The 19,292-nt window shown below is 37.7% G+C and overlaps 1 protein-coding gene across 2 annotated transcripts; it reads left to right on the forward strand.

The window, feature by feature from the left end:
* The first annotated feature begins 285 nt into the window (after positions 1-285).
* PKP3 (plastidial pyruvate kinase 3) lies at positions 286-19,198 on the forward strand. 2 transcript variants are annotated; one of them, XM_010276992.2, is made up of 12 exons: positions 286-700; positions 1,944-2,219; positions 4,954-5,119; positions 5,207-5,341; positions 5,449-5,559; positions 5,656-5,744; positions 6,724-6,786; positions 10,305-10,480; positions 13,905-14,025; positions 14,226-14,374; positions 18,716-18,824; positions 18,922-19,198. In XM_010276992.2, the coding sequence occupies exons 1-12, from the start codon at positions 443-445 to the stop codon at positions 19,033-19,035; spliced, it is 1,767 nt and encodes a 588-aa protein (XP_010275294.1). In that variant the 5' UTR covers positions 286-442; the 3' UTR covers positions 19,036-19,198. The 2 variants fall into 2 exon arrangements, with proteins under 2 accessions (XP_010275294.1, XP_010275293.1); XM_010276991.3 differs by having other exon boundaries at positions 288-700; positions 14,220-14,374.
* Positions 19,199-19,292: the final 94 nt, after the last annotated feature.

Here is a 19,292-nt window from a genome sequence, read left to right on the forward strand (position 1 = left end):
ATGCTTCACACGCGCCTCACACGCACACTAGGACAGCCGAGCTGACTTACTGTCTCGAGCCAGACACGACGGTAAACGCTAAATGGAGCCATGAGGCGTTATAGAGAACATTTCGGGATCTGTTAAACAACCGTAGAACCTGTTCATTTGCATGTGGATCGGAATCCTGTCGTATTATTAGATATTTATCAGGATTCCGATCGAACGTGGAATATGCCGACTTTGCAACGCTATGTTATTAAACAACGGTCATGTGTTAAAACGTTAGTAACTACTTCGTTCAGTGTGTACATTGTTTCCTACTTTCCTTGACTGCTGCAACTAGGTTTTTCTTCATTTTCTTCTTCCGCATAAAGTCGTAATAAGCAAGAAAAACAGGGGACCTTCTCTCTCGCTCTCTTCCACTATTCTTCCAGTTTCTGTTTCTCTGTTTCGATCGATAATGGCATCCGTCTCCGGAGCCGCAGCATCGGCGGCGGAGATTAATCTGCAAACGAGAATGTCTCTGTTGAAGAGCGGAAGCGGGGCCGGTTGCAATCGACTCGCTTCGTCGAGGAATCTGAGCGGATTTTCACATGAAACCACAAGTAGAAGAAGAGCGGGATATCCTGGTCGGGGCGTTTTATCTGTAAAATTGATGAAGATCAAGGAGAAGAACCAAATAGTAGATTCGGCATCGGTGGATGGCCTTCCGGGTGTTGTAAGTGCTCATTCGGTTCATTTGTGTTGGATTTGGAAGCTTTCTTCTTGTTTGTCTGACAACTATCAGGCATTAACTTTTAGAGAACCTGCTATGTTCTTTTTCCCTCCGTTCTGCGCGATCTCTGTTTCTATGTTATTGAAAAGGTGGAACTTAATGAGAATAATACGGACCGAAAGATTTTCAATGCTGAGCTCATACTTTCTGTTTTTTAATATTTGCAATTAGCAGGTTATAAATATAAAACAAGTTTTGCAGCTTTGGTTTTGTTGCGAGTCATCAGTAGGACAGGATCTCTGTTGTTTTCACTTATAAAAAAAAAACAAAGATAAAGTGGATTATATCGTTTTGATTAAGTTCCCTTCCTTGTGTATATGTTTGTATAACCATTGTAAAAATCAGAGAGTACAAATCAAGATCATTCTCTGTTTTCATATTCTCTCGTCTTTACTCTTGTGTTGCTGAAAAAAATTATTCAAGAATCTTTAGTCCAATTACTGGAAGGTTGAGCTCTGGTTCAATATAACTTAGAAGAAGTATACCAACATTTTCATGGTAGACAATAATCTTGTGTTGCACTGAAGACCACATATACGAACATAACTTGGAACTTGGAAGAAGTATGGCATATAGGCTTCTCCCTTCTGTTAGTGTTATACTGTTGTTCTGTAACAGATATGGATGCCAAATCATCAAAATGCTTTGGTTAATTCAGTTCACAACATCACTTAAATATTTATGCCATGTCACCTGCTAGATGGGTATTTCTACATGAATTAGACCAGCTCAAAATATTTAACAAGAATGACCTTTTTCCTAACGAATGATTGGTAAACAAACAAGATCAGATACGTGTCAGATTGAAAGTTTTCAAAATGGTTTTGGTTTTACCTTCTATTATGTTATGCATTTATGCTAGAAGGCATTTGTTTTGATATTATTCTATGTTTTGTATGATTAAACTGTTTTTCATGGTTTAAGTGTTTAACACACCTACTTTTATAGTAGCTGTTTAAATATGCGATAACTTTCTCCCTCCTGTCAAATTTCATTTCTGAACAATCAAAATAGTTTTTCTAACTTTCAGTTTGTATGCATTACATTCCTGAACACATATCAGTAATTGTGTTTGTTAGTTTCATCGTTTTTAACCTTTGCCAATTCATCTATCAGTAGTTGTGTTTATTAGTTTCAGTAATTCTGTTATCTATCTGTAACCTGAGAGTCTTTGAAAAAAATTCAGGATAACATCATCTCTTCTATTGAGTTTCACCCAAGTGATTATAGTTCGGGAGTGGAAACTTCAGATACTCGAAGAAAAACAAAAATAGTATGCACAATAGGTCCCTCTACAAATACACGTGAAATGATATGGAAATTGGCTGAAGCTGGAATGAATGTGGCACGACTGAATATGTCCCATGGTGACCATGCATCACATCAGAAAACTATTGATTTGGTCAAAGAATACAATGCTCAGTTTGAAGACAAGGTTGTTGCCATAATGCTTGATACAAAGGTATGTTTGTTAGTCATAGCTACTGCATTTTAGATAATCATTTAATCACTCTTAATTTGAAGATGTCTGTGGGTTTTCAAGTCTGTACTTGCACATTTGAAAAAAAGGTCCACACATTTGGAGCAATTAGGGGTGATTTTACAGTCCAGACTGCCAAACCGAACCGAACAAAACTGATTGGTTTGGTCTGCTCTGGACTTAGAAACAGTCTGGTTTGACTTGGGATAATTTCAAATTTCGGTTTTCTGAATTTTAGAAACCAAACCAAACCATAAACCGAATGTGTATGTATATATATATATAATGATATGATATGATATTTGGGCTTTCTAATTGGATTAAACCTGATAGAATGGCCTAGACTGTATTAGAAACCGGACTTGGTTTGGGAAAAAAAATGTTTAACAACCCAAAATGTTTAACATGACATTAACTACTTGTAGAATTAACAACCCAAAATGTTTAACATGACATTAACTACTTGAAGTAATGCAATTGGGAAAAAAAATCAAAGATATTGAAAGTTTCACAAGTAATGCAATTGGGAAAAAAAATCAAAGATATTGAAAGTTTCACATGTTTGGTTTGTTAAGTGTTTAAATACGTTTTGTATGCTATGTTTGACTTTATTTCTACATTTTTACTTTGAACATGTTTTATATGTTATGTTTATGTATTTTAATTTCAGCCAATAGGCTTTTAAACATTTAATTTCAGCCAATAGGCTTTTAAAAATTTAATTTCTTTTGAAATTTAACTATGCATTTTTAATTAATATTATATTTCATTTTTGTTTTTTACATTTTGATTTTTTGTTTTTTGTTTTTTGTTTTGTATTTTTTTTTTAATTTTGTGCCTCGTGTCTTGCACCTTGGGCACAAAAATCCCCTTGCACTTATTTGCACCTTGTGCTTTTAAAACACTTGGGAGAACACATTATTTCCCTCACACTTGTGCTTTTAAAACAAGTGTGCTGCAATGTTGACATATGATGAATTATTAATTCGAATAGTTAATAACTATCCTGTTGTTTTCTTTTCATAATTTGAAATGCAAGCTCTTATTCCTTGTTTTACCCCTATCATTGTACCCTGCTAACTGGTATCTTCACGTAGATTGAGTATGTTTATGACAACAACTCAACTAAGTCTTGTCCAGGGGCAGAGCTAGGAAATTGTTATAAGGGGGACCAAAACATAAATGAAGTATGGATGGGCCCACGGGGGAGCAACCATTGAGATGGAGAATGGGGGGAGGGGAAAATTTACATGAAAAGTTGTATTACAGTGGAGATTTTCTGAACCATGGGGGGGGGGCATGGCTCCCCTGGCTCCACCCCTGGTCTTGTCCAACTATATGGTGTTGGCTACATGAATCCTGTTCTTCCATTCCACTCTTCCCAATGCCATATCCATATTGGAGCTACTTAGTCTACTTAACTATTGGAGCTACTCCTAGGTTCTCCCAAATAAGTTGTTTTCTGACCATATCCTTTGGAAATCTCCACAGCCATTTTCCTAACAAGGCCTTATTCTTTTATTTAGCCTCCCAATTCCCAGCCCTCCCTCTTCCTTAATTTTACAATCCCTTTCCATCTCATAAGATGATCTTTTTCACCATCACCAATATCCTACAAAAAGTCCCTAAGGATTTTTTCTATTCTTTGTATCACCTTAACAGGAGCCTGGATAATATATAGGAAGTAAAAGATTTGAAAAAGTGAATTTAATGAGATTTAACCTTCCCCCTTTGAAATATAATTCTTTGTCATGCAAGCAACTTTTTTGAGAATAGGAGTTGGCCCAAATATTTAAGAGGCTAACTCCTAATCTCGCATCCCAACATTGCAGCACACTTGTTGATCTCATTTTGATGCAACTCAATGCCTATAAAGCTACACTTCATCACCTCCACTACTAGGAAGAAAAGCATGGGGGATGGGGGATCTCTTTGCCTCAAACTTCTAGAAGCCTTAAAGAAATTTTGGGAGCTTCATTTGTTAGGATAGAAAAATGAGTAGACTGCTCCTAAAACCCATCTTATTTATTACCCATTTCAGAAACTCTCAATCCACATGGTCATAATCCTTTTCTAACTCCAATTTGTATGCAAAAACCCTTCTTTCCCAATTTTCTAAAGTCCTTGACTGCTCCATTTGCTATCAAAATCTGGTCTGGAATCTTGCAGTTCCTTACAAAAGCTCTTTGCTCTTGAGAGGTTAGAAGGTGAGAAACCTCTTTTAATCTTGTTGATAAAAGCTTAGTCACAATTTTATATAAACTTGTGTTGTGCGACAAATGGGTCTGAAATTATTTGTAGAGGCTGCTCTAGGAACTTTTGGAATCAATGATATAAAAGTAGCATTTGTGCCTTTTACCACTTTGCCTCTTTCATGAAATTCATTGGAAACTCTTTTTAAATCTTCTTTAGTCACATGCCAACGTTCATGTTAAAAAGCGATTGAAAAACCGTTGGGATGTGGAGCTTTGTCACAACAATCTATTATATTTGCTATGTTGAAATAATCAAACAATGTGTACTAAAGGACCTAATTATTGGAGTTGCACTTCTCCTTTGGCACTTTTCTTTCCCTGAATCTACTACATTAAAATCTTTCTCAAGCATTTTTCTTTTCTGATTTTATTTTTGTGTCCATTGCTTTTAATTCATTTTTATTCTCACTTTTTGAAAAAAAAACAATGATTTATTTGGCATGTTTAATTTCTTTATATAGGGTCCTGAGGTTAGAAGTGGAGATGTGCCTCAACCTATCCTGCTTAAGGAGGGACAAGAGTTCAATTTTACTATTCAAAGAGGAGTTAGCACAGAAAATACTGTTAGTGTAAACTATGATGATTTTGTGAATGATGTGGAAGTTGGGGATACACTACTGGTAGATGGTAAGTGCAGAAACTCTTAGCAATTCTGCATGAGATGTCAAGTATCATGCTCAAATCAAAGTTAACAAGTTATTTTGTCTGTTATAGGAGGAATGATGTCATTAGCAGTAAAATCAAAAACAAAGGATTTGGTCAAATGTGAAGTTATTGATGGTGGAGAGCTGAAATCAAGGCGTCATTTAAATGTTCGTGGAAAAAGTGCAACTTTGCCATCTATAACAGGTAATTTCTTATCTTCTATTACCTGTAGTAGATTATATCCATCCCCAATTTAATTCTTCTTTTTGTGGCTGCTTTGTGTTAAATGTATCTAACATCAATTTCTGCAGAGAAAGACTGGGAGGATATCAAGTTTGGGGTGGACAATAAAGTTGATTTCTATGCTGTTTCTTTTGTGAAAGATGCTAAAGTGGTTCATGAATTGAAAGATTATCTAAAATGTGAGTTTCTTACTCTTTTTGTTGTCATTCTTTTCTAGTTTTGGTGCATTTATTGCTGTTCTGGATAAAAGGAATCACAAATACTCTATGTTGTAGGTTGCAATGCGGATATTCATGTGATAGTTAAAATAGAAAGCGCAGATTCTATTCTAAATCTTCATTCAATAATTTCAGCATCTGATGGTGTAAGTTATTCTCATGTTTTAAAATCAAACTTGATCTACTATCATTCTATGACATAGAGATTAGGTAGAACTTGTTGATCTTGAAGACTAAATTTGCTTATTTTAGCACGTTGATTGCTAAAATAGATGAGGTGAAAAATAATGAAGATATGTTGTCACCATACACAGCTGGAATTGCATGGAATTGAATTTTCAGGATTAATTTGTTAGTGTTGAATATGGCATGTTCAGTAATAACATTATGGGCATACTAGAAACAATGGATATGTAATGCCACTGATAAAGAATTGCTAAACATTGTATTGACTTTAGAAAATGCTAATGGTATTTTGAAATATACTCATGAATTCATGAATCACACTTTTTTGTTGCATCAGACAAAGGTATTTCATAATTATGACAATCATAATGAGTTTCTGACAATAAAGTTGTTACTAGCCCTGTCCCTTTTTAATAGATAAAATAAAGGTTGGGGGGGGGGGGGAGATGGTTGAGGTGCATGAATCATGCTTTTGTTATAGATTTCAAGCAAAAAGTAAGCCTTAGTCTGTCATTTTCTTTATGGTGGAAAAGACTGTCTACAACATGTTGCCTGGAATATTACAATATATTGGAAAAATTTGAAACATACCATTATAATCAATTCTGTAACCAAAGCATATGAAAACATGCCAAAAACATTAGAAAAACATGGTCAGATATACAAACTATACAATAAAACATACTAAATTTTAAATGTATTTTGACTAACATAGGATGTTCAAATTACCCCTGTAAGTCAAGTTTCTCAAAAACTATTAAGTATTTCTACACCAAAATGCTATGTTATAATCATGTCTATAATGTATGCAAGAAATTTAATTGTTGGTAAAAATCTTATTGCCTTATCAAAGATCTATTTTATGTAATTATTTCAAAAGATGGTGGCAATCTCTTAACTAGTTTACTCCCTTCACTTCGTTGCATCTAATTTTGACAGGCAATGGTAGCTCGTGGAGACCTTGGAGCTGAACTTCCAATTGAGGAAGTTCCTTTATTGCAGGTATATTTGATTGTCATGGCAAGTTATATATCACTTGTTGGCATTTGCATTTTATTTGCATCAATAGCTCATGTTTTTCCAAGAACCCTCTAATATATAATGTATATTCTACCTGTCAATTCTTAGAAATACTATTCATGCCTTCATGGTCGGTGTCCTTGGCTCCATTGGTGTGCTGCCTTTCGGTCTTTTTGCTTTAATGATGAAATTTCATCTCTCATCAAAGTTATAAAACATGGAGTTGTGACATGAAGCATTCCACTACCTGGAGGTGCATTTCAGAACACAAGAGGCGTAAGCCTCTGTGAGCACAAGGTGGTATAAACCTCCTCAGGAGGAGGAAGAGAAGGCAAAGTTCTTCTTCTTATTATTATTATTTTGATAAGTGGGGCATATTTCTTATTTTTTTTCCCTTTATTTGTTAGGTGCTCAACTGTGATAAAATTCAGTGACTATCCACTAGTACTGGGACCTGACGGCCCATTTGACATCCCTTCCACCTGCATCATTTGAGACATGGACTGCCCATGCATTGCTTGTAATGATATATCAGGGGTTGTTAGTCCCATGAGATTCCCCCATTCCTGTTCCTCTGGTGCATCGGGTCTAGATATGTCCTCATCCCCTTCATCCACTTGCAGCAAGTAGATATGTTGGGACTTACAATGGTTGCCTAGCCCAAATTTTTCATTGCAATTGTAGCACAGGTCACAGTTGCAATGGGCTTGCATCTCAGCCCATGTTTTGAGAAAGCAGGAACCCACACCCCTGAATTCATTTGGAGAAGGGCAGAAACCCAAACCCTAGAATCTCTGTAGTGACACGTGGCAAAACTCTACTTGTGAACTCTCTTTCCCAGATCTAACCAAATAACAGAATTTTCCATTTTGGGGAAGGTTCCCTCTTATATTACATGATTTCCTATTCTGTTTGGGGACCTTCTCTATAAATAGAAGAGACCTAAGGCTCTCCACACATATACATTACCCTTCCCTTGCGTAAGCTTTGCAGAGATGTGTTGTGTCCTCAAAATCTCTATCAGAGCTTTTCTGCACCTTCTTTCTTCTTCCTTCCTCCTAGATACATTATTCTTTGAAGTAAACCCCACTGTTGGATTGCCTTTTTTTTTTTGATTGGAAACGGTAACTTCATTAAATAACTTTAAAATAACTTTCCAGATTTAAGTACAGCTGTCAACCCCCAAGTAGGTGTTGAGCCCCAGTTATCTTTCTTAAAAAACTGCCCAGAACATACTCTCCCTCACAGTCCCTTGTTTAGCCAACGTGTCAGCTAAACCATTAGCTGATCTCCTTGTCCATTTGAAGCATGTACCGATCTCCCTTGTTGTATTGTGGATTTCCCTTATGGGCTGTCTATAAATCCGGGCTCCCAACTTACCAGATTGCAGCCACTCGATCAACAATTTAGAGTCTCCCTCAATCTCAATTTGGTATAACCCCAACTGTTTTGCATATCTTACACCTTGAAGCAAGCCATCACCTCCGTTCTCAATGAGTCCCCCACTCCTATTGGTCCTGAAAACAAAGCCACTGTTGGTTTGCCTTCCCACAAGTAGAATAATAAATGATGTTTATTCAATTGTTACAAAAATGTGAAAACTTCAGACCTATGTTTAGTTTACTAGGGGGGGGGGGTAAGTCTTTAGAGTGATCAGTGAATGATGGTAGCATTTTCTACCAATTGAGCTCCTTAAAGATGTTTTTCTTTAGCCCAAAAAATTGACCACAGATTAGGACTTTAAAATGTAAATTTATCTTTTACTTTGCTATTTCATTGTATGAGATCTTCTCCCTTGCTTGGCATATTCCTAGCCAAAATGAGTTGTTGATTTTCCATTGCTCTTTTTAGGGAACACTGCCTGTGGTTAGGTGAGTGCCTATCTTCTTCAGAGGAGGTGGGTTGAGTTTAAGTATATAACTCACTGGTTGTGTTATCTCTTGATAGATGGAGAATCACTTGGTTACTTCGTATTTGCATTTGTCAAAGTATGCACTTTATGGGACTTCTTGATTAGGTAATTGGGCATGGCATGTGATGCTTTGGAGGTGTCTAACTTCAAAGTCCAATGGAGACATTGTAGGAATTGACTTTTTTCAGAGAACATTGCCCTTTTTTGGTGGTGTTTGGAACAAAATACTATCCTCTTTTCCGCATTCATCGCCAACTTCTGTAGCTCACATTAGTGCCCCTGGTGTCAGAGTATGGTGAAGGCTCATTTTATGGTTTGATGTGCTGAATCAGGAATTATGCCCCTCCAGAAGTTTTAGTTGTGTTTCTGACAGAGAAGGGAATAATATCTGAATTTTAATGACTCAATTAGTGTCTAGTGAGGCAGTTTTACCTAATGTAGATGGTGAGGCAGGTTCACCTAAAGTAGAGGTGATGGCTTTTGTCTTGGCCTTGGAGTGGCTTCTATACATTTCTAATACCTTGTGATTGAGGGTACTTTGCTAATAGCATTAAATGGAAAAAGACAGGAGAATTTCTTGGGGATGGCATACTTGTTTGATGAGAACAAGGTAGTTCTTTCCAAATATCTGGTTGTGTTGAGGTGCATTAAGGGAGGTGTTCCCAAGGATCAAAATATCGATACGCTCGATATGCCGGTAGAGGTGTATCAGGCAGTATTGGTAATTTTCTTAGTTTTTTTTTTTTTTTTTCAAATCCAATTCAGAGGGGCCGGTTTAAGGTCCGTGCACTCCCTGAACCCGTCAAAACCCCAATACACCCTCTGTAGGGGCGTATTGGGAAGCTCCCGATACAATACGTAACGGCCGATATGGGCTGATACATTGATATTTTGAAACTTGGGTGTTCCAACTTTAATAAAGAAAAGAAAAGGTAAAGAAAAGGATAGGAGAAAGAAAGAGAAGGGAAAGAGAAGAAAGAGGAAGACTAGCAAGGAGAAATCTAATCTTCTCTCCTTACTGTCGACCCAGGTTGTATTAGCATTCTACTAAAGCTGAAATGACTATAATACCCTTAGGTAAGTTACAACAGACATAAGAGAGAAAAACAACATGAAAAAGACAATAATGCCCCTGTTAACTAATTCTAACAATTCTAACAGGAGGAAACTACTATTCTATGGTCAATGATTTAGCAATTCTCAGTTTTCAAGGCCTGACCTTACTGCGGGGTGTCATTACCATTGTAAAGGATATAAAGCTTGATAATGAGGTTGTCTGTTTTTCTTTCTTTTATTTGGCTGTCCATCTTGTGTGTTTTTTTGTATTCTTTTTTGTGTACATCTGCACACAATTCTTCATGTTTTAGCAGAAGATAATGGTGGACAAAAAATATTGCAACATTTATGAACTAATGTCACAGTCCAAGCGTAATCATCTTCCATGGATCACTATTATCACCTTGTCACAATCCAATCACATGGTGTTGCACTGTCTTGTGAAGGCCCATATACTGAATTATTGAATACCAGTATTAGAACTGTATTCTGTTTAAAAAAATTAGTAGATCTCAAGTAACTGTTTGAACAGGAAGAGATCATTAGAAGGTGCCACAGCATGCAGAAACCGGTGATAGTAGCAACAAACATGTTGGAAAGCATGATAAATCATCCAACACCAACAAGGGCAGAAGTATCTGACATTGCAATTGCAGTACGAGAAGGTGCTGATGCAGTGATGCTTTCTGGGGAAACTGCACATGGAAAGTAAGTACTTGTGGTTTACATTTCTTGCTATACCACCTATTATTTTCTACATGTTAACAGTTTCAACCCTTGTTTTTTCTTTGTTTGCATTTTGATTCTTTTATGGATTTCTTGTAGCAGCCATTGATAGATCATGCTTTGATCTTTGTTGTGATGTAAGAAGAATTTTACCTTATTATTATAAATCTGCCATTGGTTCTTATAGGGGCAGGATTGTAATTATTCATGTTATTTCTTCACTCTTTAATAAAACAAGTTGAATGCAGCATGGGTCTTGCATTTATCTTCTCAAACTCTTTATGTTCTCCTTTCAGACCTGTTTTTTCATCTACTCAAACTCTATACTAATAACTTCGTATTGGAGTCATCTACTCTTGAATAGGCCAGATAGAAAGAGCTCACATCTACTCTTGAAAGAGTATTTTAATTTGTCTGGAGATGTATCCCCTTTGCTGTTTGTTTGAAGTAAAGGAAAGGACTGAAGAGGTTGTGGCTTCAGTTGGCAAACTAGTCACAGGCTGGGTCATCACTCTACCAGAATTTGAACAAATCAGATTTTCAAATTTTGTTGATAACTTTTGGGAACTGTTAGAGATTCAAAATTGCAATGTGAATCAGTTAGTCTAAACTGAAGTTGGATGGGTGCCTTCTCAAAAAGAGTGATGCCTGGCTTCCCACTAAAATAGAGGGAAAGCCAAGCATGGGACTGCTCAATGTGGTCCCATACATTTAAAGTAGCCCTTAAGCAGGTCAAATTGACTAATCAGCTTGTATCTTGTTTTTGATTTAATAAAATTTTATTCTTACTCTTCAAAAAAAAAGTTTATCATAGAGAGGACTATCCAACTGCATCTGGCCTTAATTAAAATGAATAGGCCAGATAGAAAGCTCACATGTCCTAGTCTCTTAAATAAAAAATAGATTAGTCAATTTGACCTGCTTAAGGGCTACTTTAAATGTATGAGACCACATTGAGCAGTCCCATGCTTGGCTTTCCCTCTATTTTAGTGGGAAGCCAGGCATCACTCTTTTTGAGAAGGGTAGTTACATAATCACCCCCACTCTATAAAGCCTCCCTAGAAGAGGCCCGTGCTTCCTAATGCTACTAATGTACTAGTGAGGGATCAAAAGAGATAAAAAGGAGAGAGCTATGCATGGAGAGGACTAAAAGGAAGAAGAAAAGAAAGAAAAAGGGACAAAACACCCAAAAATTTTGGGAGATCCTCTAAGAAGAAGAGAAGAAAACATTTCTCAGCAGTTAGAAGCAAACCACAGGTAGATAGGGAAATGGAAGTTCTTTTTAGGTCATGGATAAATGATAAAAGTTTTCTTTAATTGTTTAAAAGAATATACACAAAGAGTTCCTTGTTACCCCAAGTTACTATGTAAGAGCCCATACACAGCAGCCCCCTGTTACATTACATCCTTTTAAGTTACTCTGCAATACATTGGTCGCTGTTCACCCCTTGTCCTGCTAGGGAAATGGAAGTATTCTTCCTTGCAAACATCTCATCTCTGCTTTCTTCGTCCTTTCTCCACCTACCGTAAGATTTCTAGTCTTCTTTTTCTTTCTTCTTTAATACATCTATATGAGGCAGAATTATAATAGATTCTTATGCCAACAATCGTATTAATAATGACAATGGAAGGGAATTCTTCATGGATCATACCCAACAATATAATAAAAAACTTTGGTCCTTTCTCAATAACATAAATCGGTATGTCCATAGTATTATTGAGCTATCATGTATATGCTTATAACTAGAATTTAAATCAATCCATTTAATATTGCCTTGGATTTTCATTTGGAGATAATCTTAGTTTTTGTAATTTCTGCAATCCAGTTTTTGACAAGTTTACCAAGAAATTTGCTACCTGGAAGAGGAATTGCGTTTCTTTAGGAGGGATAATCACACTAAAATGGTCAACCTTTGCTAACCTTCCCATCTACTTCTTGTTCATATCCAAAATCCCAATGCTAATTGTGAAAAGATTGAAGAAAATAATGAGAGTTTTCTTATGGTAACAAGGACAAACTAAAAGGATCACCTAATAAATTGGAAATATTCAGAAGGAAAGAAGAGAGTGGATTGGGTTTGGGGTTTGGTTTTTAGGAATTCCTCCCTCCTGGTTAGATGGCTTTGATGCTTCTCTGTAGATTTGAATAAGCTGTGGTATATCATGATTAAAATGGTTGATGATTTATTGGGCAATGGACGTGATGCTGGTCTTGTCGAGCTATACTTCACCTCGGAAGTCTTTTTCAGCTATTTGAAGTGTGTTCTCACCCATACCAGATTTGACGTGTCATAAAGGAACAAGACTAAATTCTAGCTATGGTGAGGAAACCATCCTTCGAAGATTTATATCTGAGTCTATTTACTTTTTCTATGAATAAAAAACAAGACCATTTCATTTCCCAATGTCCTTTTCCAGAGTCAGCTATATGATCTTCAGCTTTTGGACATTGTCTTCATTGATCCCTCTAAAGCAGATAGCCATGTTTGGACTCCCAATCCTGTGAATACCTTCTTGTAGTGTTGCATGGATATGAACATGATAATCAATGTACACGTGTTTAGAGCCATACTTGGCAAAACAAAAAACAAGGACTTGCAGGCACATCCATAGAAAAGTATAAACCTAGCATTTATAGGAAAAATGGCATTCATTCTGTGTATAATTGTCCATTTATGCTAAGTAAGGAGAAAAATAAAAGTGTCACATCACATAGAAGTGTCCTTCAAGAATCCATAACATCTGACAAATGTCCAACATGGACACTTCATCCATTTAAGAGAGTCCATGCACCACTGCCTTCTTGTCTGCTTCCTTTTTTTATCCCTAGTCTGGAACTGGTAAACACACTAAGTGAGCACATTGAGTAAGCACAATCAGCATGCAGCACTACCTTGTTGTGCCTCTCAGCACAACAAAAAACAAAGTACTGAGAACATTATAGGGGCAAATCACTAGATTTTCTACTTTAAATTGATTTTGTCAGGTTCTGGTTTATTCGTCCTTTGATAAACCACTAGGGTCCCTCATAATTTAATCTAGTTCTGCTGAGCAATGGCCTTGCCAGCTTTATATCTAATTGTGTTTCTAAACTTGATCAGATTTGTTTTTTCCCCATTACCGATGAATTACATTAATAAATCTTTTTTGTTTGGAGAGGGGGGGGGGAGGGTTGGGAGAGGCATGATGTTTTTTGGGAAGTATTTTTCCCTTTTCAAAGGAATATATAGCATGCCTTTTTCTTTTATTTGATCGGTTATTATGATAGTGGCTTCAGGTATCCACTAAAAGCTGTTAAAGTAATGCACACTGTGGCATTGAGAACTGAATTATTTTTCCCTTTTTAAAGGAATATCTAGTATGCCTTTTTCTTTTATTTGATCGGTTATTATGATAATGGCTTCAGGTATCCACTAAAAGCTGTTAAAGTAATGCACACTGTGGCATTGAGAACTGAATCGAGTTTACCGGACAAAACTACTATTCATTCTTTTTCCCTTCAGGCGCATGTTGGTCATGATATAAAGGTAAGGCGGGCTACCCCATTCATGTTCACAAGTTGTTTTGAATGAATGAAATTTATTCTGATGGGCTTAATGAGAATTGAAACTTGGAACATTGCTATCAATTGGCAGCATGGCACAACACTTTTTATGTCAAATTTCTTTTCTGTTTTTTTCTTTCTGTAGGAACTTTCTGATATCTTTAACTTTCACTGTAGTATCAGAACCATATGAGTGCAATGTTTGCTTTCCATGCAACCACAATGGCAAATACACTTCGAACACCCATTGTTGTCTTCACAAGAACAGGATCTATGGCTGTGCTGTTAAGCCACTACCGGCCTTCTGCTACAATCTTTGCTTTCACAAATGAGTAAGTTTCTCCCTTTCAAAATCACTAAAACTGGCAATATCTTGGCTAAACATATTTATGGTGGATAGGATTTGAGATGAATTTCAATTTCATTTTTAATCTGATTGTATTCTTTTTTTTTTTTGGAAAAAGGTAAGGTAATTTATTCAGAATAAAGAGAAAATTACAACAAGGCCCAGACCACTAATTCTGCCTGGGTCCAAAACAGATTACAAGTTCATCCATGATTTAGTGCAAAACAAAAGAGATACATTCTGTTTTTTAAATTCCTCATTCACCGACACCCAGGAACAAATCTTGCCCACTGCTTTCTGCACTACTTCTGGGCATTTTTAATCTGATTGTGTTTGGATTCCACCCTTATCCGGTTCTGATACAGATCTAATTTACATACACGATGTGTCTACTTTTATGTTTATGCATGTACTTGTGTGTGCATTATGAATTGTTTTGCTTTGTTTGTTTTTTTTTTTTTATTTTACAATTTTGTGCAGAGGATCTGTAACTAATTTTTTATAGGTAACAAGTGATTTTGTAAATGATTACAATGACTTATGCAAAAAGGATTCCATCAACTATTGTTGGAATCTTGTAGCTTGAGAATATACATTAAAAAAAAAAAAACAATTGACCCAACTCCATATAATCTAAGAAAAGGAAAATAAAAAATGAATGATCAGTCTCATCCTTTGAGTCTTGATATGTATCTCTGCTACATGTTAAAATTCCTTAAGATCAAAGCCTAATGCAAATAAACTGACACATGCAATTGTTAGTCTATGAGTAAGTTTATTCAATATTCATCTCCATGTGCCTAAATGATGGATCAATTAAGTGTTAGGTTATCAACTAGATGGTTGCAAGCAAAACCGACATGAACCATTTAGCTTTAGCTTATCAAAATGTTCATTTCAGTGCTTTAAAATCAGGCCTGTAAATTGGCTTTAGTTAGTAGGATTTGTCAGCCCCAACCAGTAGTACTGTCCCAGGAGGCTGACTCAGGAGAAATAATTCGTATTAGTTAACCAGAAATTGAAAAACAAATACAATAATTCATTGGTTCGAGGTTCTTTGTAAATTCCTTTTCACACGCTTACCAGACTGGTTCTGTATCCCAGCCACAGATGTTGTGGATGCATTCGTGGGAAGAATTACTGCCGCCGGCAGCAGCAGTGAGGGGGGCCCACACAGCAGCTTATCTTGCCACGTCAGCTCTTCTTGCCAGCTCGCCAATAGTTTACTTATTCCAGTTCTGTTCTTACTTATCTATTAGAGATAGGAACTGAGTTCTGTTAGAAGTCTGTTAGAAGTAGGAGTTCTGTTCTTACTTATCTAGTTCTGTTCTTACTTATCTATTAGAGATAGGAACCGAGTTCTGTTAGAAGTCTGTTAGAAGTAGGAGATCTGTTCTTACTTATCTAGTTCTGTTCTTATCTTATCTTATTAGTTGATTAGATTATCTTATCTTATCAGATTAGGATTAACTTATCTTATCTTATCAAGATAGAGTTGGAAGTCTCCCTATTCAGCAAGGAGACTCCCTAGGACTAGGACTCTTGTAATCTCCTATTTAAGGAGACACCATTATTGAATGAGAGAATATGGAATTTCAGTCAAGAAAGAGAGTAAAAGGACAATTAGGTGATCTCTTGGACAAATCACCCTTAGGAAGCCAAGATAGGTTTTGCAAGAAAGGGGAGGAACAAGGGAAAACAGGAGGTTTTCCCCGTGGACCGACCCGTGACGAGATCCTATTCCCGGGCCCATAACAACTTGGTATCAGAGCCTACCGTCATGGGAAAACAGGAGCCGCTGTCTTCCAGGGTCCACGAATTGGAACATAGGCTCGCAGAAACCAGCATGGAGGTTCGTGAAGTCAAGGATGATGTCCGGGAGCTGCGACGCCTGCTGGAAGCGTTCCTCTCCAACAAGGACAGAAGTTCTGAGGGAACCGCCACCACAAACAGTCGCCGTCCGGACTGGGCAGAGACGTCCAGCGAACAGCAGATCGCTTCCCCGACAGCCGCAGTTATCCCCAAGTATAGCCGGCTGGAATTCCCATCTTACAACGGCACCAGAGACCCGTTAGGATGGCTGTATCACTGCGAACAGTTCTTCCGTAATCAGCGCACTGATGACAAAGATAAGGTCAGTCTGGCCGCCTTCCACCTATCAGAAGAGGCGCAGCTCTGGTTCTACTGACTGGAGCAAGAAGAACCCGGGCTCAATTGGGGGCAGTTTAAATCATATGTCTCCTTAGGTTCGGACCACCGTTGACAAGCAACCCGCTGGGCGAGTTAATCAACCTCAAGCAAACTGGAACTGTGGCAGAATACCAACGCCAGTTCCAAACCCTTCTCGCCAGAGCAACCTCGGTTCGCGCAGATCAGCAAGCCAATATGTTCACCGCGGGGCTAGCAGAACCCCTAAGAGTGGACGTGGAGATGCAACACCCTCCCAACCTGGCCACAGCCATGAACCTAGCACACGCCTTCGAACGCAAACTACAACTCAGCCACGAAACCTTCAGTATGGGGCGACCTCCATCAGCATGGGCATCCCCGGAACCACTCGGAATGGCTCCATATCCAGCAGCCAGCCAAGAACGGAAGCCACAGACGAGCACCAATTCCAGATCAGCATCCAGTGTGGGGAGCAGCGTCGTTACACCCCTATTAAGCACTTGTCCAGGGCTGAGATGGAAGAACGCAGGGCGAGGGGGCAATGTTTTAATTGCGATGAACTCTACTCAGCAGGGCACAAGTGCAAGAGACTTTTCCTGCCTCCTGGTGAAACAAGAGGAAGATGAGGATGAACCCCCTTCATTGGAACCTGATCCAGGAGGGCAAAGTCATTCCACCTATCCGGAATTCCTTTGACGGTGATTCCCGACACCCATCCTGAATTCGAGCTTGAGGACAAGCTCGAAGTCCAAGAGGGGAGTAATGTTGTGGATGCATTCGTGGGAAGAATTACCGCTGCCGGCAGCAGCAGTGAGGGGGGCCCACACAGCAGCTTATCTTGCCACGTCAGCTCTTCTTGCCAGCTCGCCAATAGTTTACTTATTCCAGTTCTGTTCTTACTTATCTAGTTTTGTTCTTACTTATCTATTAGAGATAGGAACTGAGTTCTGTTAGAAGTCTGTTAGAAGTAGGAGTTCTGTTCTTACTTATCTAGTTCTGTTCTTACTTATCTATTAGAGATAGGAACCGAGTTCTGTTAGAAGTCTGTTAGAAGTAGGAGATCTGTTCTTACTTATCTAGTTCTGTTCTTATCTTATCTTATTAGTTGATTAGATTATCTTATCTTATCAGATTAGAATTAACTTATCTTATCTTATCAAGATAGAGTTGGAAGTCTCCCTATTCAGCAAGGAGACTCCCTAGGACTAGGACTCTTGTAATCTCCTATTTAAGGAGACACCATTATTGAATGAGAGAATATGGAATTTCAGTCAAGAAAGAGAGTAAAAGGAGAATTAGGTGATCTCTTGGACAAATCACCCTTAGGAAGCCAAGATAGGTTTTGCAAGAAAGGGGAGGAACAAGGGAATAGGTTTTGCAACAAATCACCCGTGGACCGACCCGTGACGAGATCCTATTCCCGGGCCCATAACAACAGACCACAATGCTTGATATTCTTTCCAAATCTCCACTATAATTTGCTTATGGTTGGGCAGTGTTTTTTTTTTTTTTTTTTTTTTTCTTTTGAAAGATGATAATGAAGTTGACAAGTTGTATTATAATTCTGTGAAAAGAAAAGTGGGGGAGAGAGAGGGTCCCTCAACCACATATACCAAAATGTGCCTATTTCAATATGCACAGATGATGTACATTCAGTTTCTATACAAGAAAAGGCTGAAAAGATAATGGACTCAAACAAGCAGTCCAGCTCTTCCACATGCTTTCAATTCTACCAATAATTGCCTCCATCAGCTCAGATTTTGACTAAAATATCTGCGATTCCTCTCTTATGGTTACTGGCTGGCCTGTCAGATCAATTAGGTTTGTTGTGGTAAATATACGTGGGTTATAACCTAACTGTTTGGGAGCCTAGATCTGGTTTATCCATATAGACACACCAAAATTTCACCAGTGGTGTCGCCATGAAGATAAAACAGAATCAATATCTGATGCAGATCTCTCCTTTTGCAAATTGTAGCGTCTGTACTGTATTGTTCTTTCGACTCATATGGAACTGGCTTTGTTGGTATCTCCTTGGAAGTGGTTAAAAATGGCATCTACCTATCTCCAGTCCTAGGTGAACTGTGCTTTTATATTTTCCTACTTTAATGGACAAGTTAGAGATTGAGTTTCTTTTTATTCAATTCTGTTGATGCAGAGAAAGAATCAAGCAGAGGTTAGCACTTTATCAAGGTGTATTACCCATATACATGCAGTTATCGGATGATGCAGAGGAAACCTTCTCTCGAGCACTAAATCTTTTGCTGGTACTCGGTTATAGTTTGCTGCTTTTCACCCGTGAATATTTTTACTAAATTAATTTTTCTTTATGGTTAATCTATTATTGAAATTCTTTTCCACCAGAATAAGAATCTGCTGAAGGCGGGAGAGCACGTTACTATTGTCCAAAGTGGAAGACAGCCAATCTGGCGCCAAGAATCTACACATCACATTCAAGTGCGAAAGGTCAAAGGTTAAGCTGTCTACCTTGAAGAGGCAGCTATTTCTTAATTGAGACTTATTCTTGATTGTTTGTTACTCAAATGAAACATTACCTTTCTATAATCTTAGTGATTCACTTTATTAGTTATTAAAGACAAATGGAAGATCTTTCTAACATGAGAACGAGATTTTATTTTTACCGTGTTCTGTACTGAAATTCATACGTGTCTTTACACGATATAATGATGCCATTATATTAGAGCTCAGGTTTGCTTCTCACAGAGCGTGCCTCT

The sequence above is a fragment of the Nelumbo nucifera genome, chromosome 1 (assembly GCF_055504915.1).
Source record: "Nelumbo nucifera cultivar China Antique chromosome 1, China Antique-T2T, whole genome shotgun sequence".
NCBI classification, from domain to species: Eukaryota; Viridiplantae; Streptophyta; class Magnoliopsida; order Proteales; family Nelumbonaceae; genus Nelumbo; species Nelumbo nucifera.

Bases quoted from the DNA above. Each gene is read 5' to 3' on its own strand.
- PKP3 (XM_010276991.3), top strand. From the start codon at position 443: ATGGCATCCGTCTCCGGAGCCGCAGCATCGGCGGCGGAGATTAATCTG. The intron at 701-1,943 runs GTAAGTGCTCAT...AAAAAAATTCAG, and splicing joins TGGATGGCCTTCCGGGTGTT to GATAACATCATCTCTTCTAT. The intron at 14,375-18,715 runs GTAAGTTTCTCC...CTGTTGATGCAG, and splicing joins ATCTTTGCTTTCACAAATGA to AGAAAGAATCAAGCAGAGGT.